The 3503-nt window shown below is 46.8% G+C and overlaps 1 protein-coding gene across 1 annotated transcript; it reads right to left on the reverse strand.

The window, feature by feature from the left end:
- Window positions 1–337: 337 nt before the first annotated feature.
- On the reverse strand, window positions 338–1327 carry LOC102252027 (melanoma-associated antigen 10; the record flags this gene model as incomplete). Its single annotated transcript, XM_005871574.2, has 1 exon — window positions 338–1327. A coding segment is annotated over one exon (879 nt), but the record flags the coding sequence as incomplete, so codon positions are not given.
- Between the last annotated feature and the right edge of the window lie 2176 nt (window positions 1328–3503).

Below are 3503 nucleotides of genomic sequence, written 5' to 3' on the forward strand. Positions count from 1 at the left end.
TATCTTTTATGTTTTCTCCTCTGTTGCTTAAAACTACATATTTTACTGCTGGGATCTTTCACATTTATAAGGAAATTCCTTATCTAATGCCATATTATCTTGTTCTTGTTCTTGTGCTTATTGTTACTGTAGTACTTCAGTGAACAAGGACTCACAAAAAGATGGGTGATTTCCTAATTCCTTTTGCTAAATTGTGAATTCTTATTCTTAAACATGATAAACAGCTATAAATGTTTGACCACTGTTATTAATAAGCTCAGATTCTGAAGCTAGTTAAACTTTTTATTGCAAGGAAAAACAATTTAAACAAAAAAAGATAAAATCTCCAAATCACCTATATTGAACAGGAACACTAAGGTGTTCCCTCCATATCCACCCCGGTCCTCCACTACTTAGAACTTTGGCCACTGTGTTCAAATGGAGAGTGAAGAATGGTAAGCTTCAGACTTCACTCAGGGCAGGAGAAGCTGCTGGACAGGACACTTGAACTTTCATCGGTTGTGGCAGTAGTATCATCCGAGGAAACTTCAGCCTGGGCTTTCTCTCTCTCATCTCTCAAAGCTTCCGCATACAAGTTTGTGAAGGAAGTGGGGTCAGTCCCATTGATCCTGGCTAGAAACTTCAGGACTTTCATCTTGGTGGTTTCAGCATGGGCCCTGGGACCCCACAGGACCTCATAGCGTGGAGGATCACTGTTGGGCACCTGCTGGTACTCCAGGTACCTTTCCTGCACTAGATCTTCGGTGATGAGCTTCCTGGGATCCCCATAGATAAAATTATTCTTCCCAGCATGCACTCCAACCATATTCATAATTTCCAAGATTCTTTCCTCAGAGGCTCGGTTGCCCTCCATGAAGATTATGCCCAAGATAAGTATCAGGATGCCGGTCTTGGGCATAACCTGGTCATCACTCAGCATCCCATCGTAGGTGAGGTCTAGTGATTTGACAAGCACATAGGAATGGCTGGTGGGGTCCACTTCCTTCACTTCAATGCCAAAGACAATCTCCATGCACTCACAGGCTCTCTTGAAGATCACAGGGAAGTGATCCTTGTGCTCTCTGATGACACTCTCTAGCATTTCTGCCTTTGTGATGGGCTCCTTTGTGGCATACTTGATACTCAGGTACTGCACCAAGTCGTACACCTTATTTTGTAGCACTTCAGTGAACAAGGACTCAGGATTTGGTGGAGTCTGCAAGGTACTTGGATCCTCTTCTTGGTGGCTTGATAGAGTGACTGTGTTGGCAGTGGAGGAGGAGTAGGTTATCTGTAAACTCTGAAAAAGACTAAGTATCCCAGTGGCAGGCAAATCCTCTGGAGAGCCAGGGGTCAAAGGAGAGAGAGAGGAGAAGGAGGTGTTTGTGGTGCTGGTGGCTTCTTCCTCTTCAACTATGGGAACCTGTAAACCTACCAGGCCCTGTTCCTCTCTTGGGGCCTGAAGGTCTTCCTTAAGGTTGCAGCTGTCACTCTTCTGACCGTGAGGCATGACTTGTGTTGGGGACAGTTGGCCAATTGGGACCCACAGACCTGGAGGAGAGAGGGAGCGTGTCAGTACACTTAGCTGAGAAACTCATCCATGGTGGCTCTGACAAAGACAACTCACAGGTCTCCTCTTTAGGGGTGCTCTCAATTGTTTTCCTTATGGCCTGTCTCCTAAGATCTAGAAGAAGAAGTGAGATGGCTCCTCAGGGAGTAGCCAGCCAACAGAGCCAGAGGATTTCAGGGCTGATAGTACACTGGTAGGGTAGGTGGGAACTTGGTTGGCATTCAGGTTATGCACCTCACCTTGACTTTTGATACTACCTGGGTCTCTTCTGATATGCTGACCTGAGGACACATGCTTCAGACCAAGTCCCTCACCTCCCAGTTCCTATGATAATTGAGGCATACCTCAAGATGCAGATTACAGGCACAGTCCTCTTCCCCCAGTGTTGTCAGGAGGGGTGGGGCCACCTGTGAAGTCTCCATTTTTCTGGAGTAGATGTTTCCCTCAGTGTGCACTCAGAGTCCCAATCTTTCCCATGCCATAGTCTGGACCAGCGGTCACCAACCTTTAGGACCTTATGGACCACCAGTGGTCCACGAACTACCTGTTGGTGACCGCTGGTCTGGGCTACACCACTCTGCTTAGCTCCTTTGATTTCCTAAGGAGGAAGTGAGGGGGGACCACAGCTAGCCACACTTGCCTAGGGCCACCTGGGGCTGATAGCAAGCACTACATGGGTTTCAGTGGGGTCTCCTTTGTTTAGAGTAGGAGAGTCCATTATGTTATTAATGTTTATTCCTGAAAGTTCTTGCTCCATCCCCCACCACAGCAGATCTAGCATGCATCCTCAGATTGAAGATTCCACTCTTTAAGAGGAATCACTTCCCCCACCCCACATGGAAGAAGTGATAGCCTATCACACATGGCCATCTCTGCTTCGTGTCTTCCAGGTATGACATCAGGGGCTGGTACCAACTGTTCTCGGGTGGGGTTGCCCTTGGGGCTCCTTCAGGGTATTCAGCTTTACATCTGGAAGGACATAAGGCTACCCTTACCCCCTCACCTGCCATCTTGTCTTCAGACTTCCCTGAGACAAAAGTGAAAAGACACCACATCCAACAACTCCTGCCTGAAGTCTCCCAGAGCTGGCAGCAAGAACAGGGCAGGTTTCTGTGGAATGCACTCTCTCTGACTTGGGGACATACCCTCAACCCTCTTTGATACAGTCACAACTACTCCTGACAGGGCTTAGGGAACCTACATTCTGCTGACCTGAGAGTCCCTCAATCAGGCCATGGCCCCAATCTCCCTGGAAACAATGTCAAGGACTTACAGAGATTTGGGAGAGGTGCCTCTGTTATAGGAGTACCGGGCAGGAGGAATAGGGAAACAGACAGGAAAGTTAAAACAAAGCCAAACAGTGTGGGCAATTTGCAGCCAGTTTGTAAATAACAAGCCATTATCTTCCCCAGCCAAGGACATGAGAACAAATGGTTTAAAAAAAAATCTCCTTAATGAAAGAATGCAGAAAGGGAAGGAGAAAGGGGAAAGGATAAAAAGGGGCAGTTATACTCCCTAAACAGAGAAGCCAGCAGTTTCAAGGCTTGGCAAGATAAAGTTGCCAGGTGCTTCTCATGAAGTCTGGGAAGGCCACAACAAAGTAAAAAGAGACCTTGAGAAATAATCTGTACCAAAATATTCAGCAGAAAAATTTTGAGACATATAGACAGGATGGTATAGAATGCCTTGGACCCCCACCCAACCTGCTCTTCAGATTCGCTGAGAGCCCACCTGTGCTTCATAAGCCAGATGTATAGGTTTGCTTGCTTTGCTTTTTCAACAAAGGTGTATGCTTTAATTGCCTTAATAAATTGGCTTTTCACAACACAGTCAAGGTCTCTTGGATAACTTCATTCGTATGAGAAGTCAAGGATCAAGGTTGGGAACAGACCTCTCCACTGGCTCAGGGGGCTGTCTGCTAACACCTCTCTGGTGTCAGTGAGAGGTGCCTATA

The sequence above is a fragment of the Myotis brandtii genome, unplaced genomic scaffold, assembly GCF_000412655.1.
Source record: "Myotis brandtii unplaced genomic scaffold, ASM41265v1 scaffold345, whole genome shotgun sequence".
In the NCBI taxonomy this organism is placed as follows: Eukaryota; Metazoa; Chordata; class Mammalia; order Chiroptera; family Vespertilionidae; genus Myotis; species Myotis brandtii.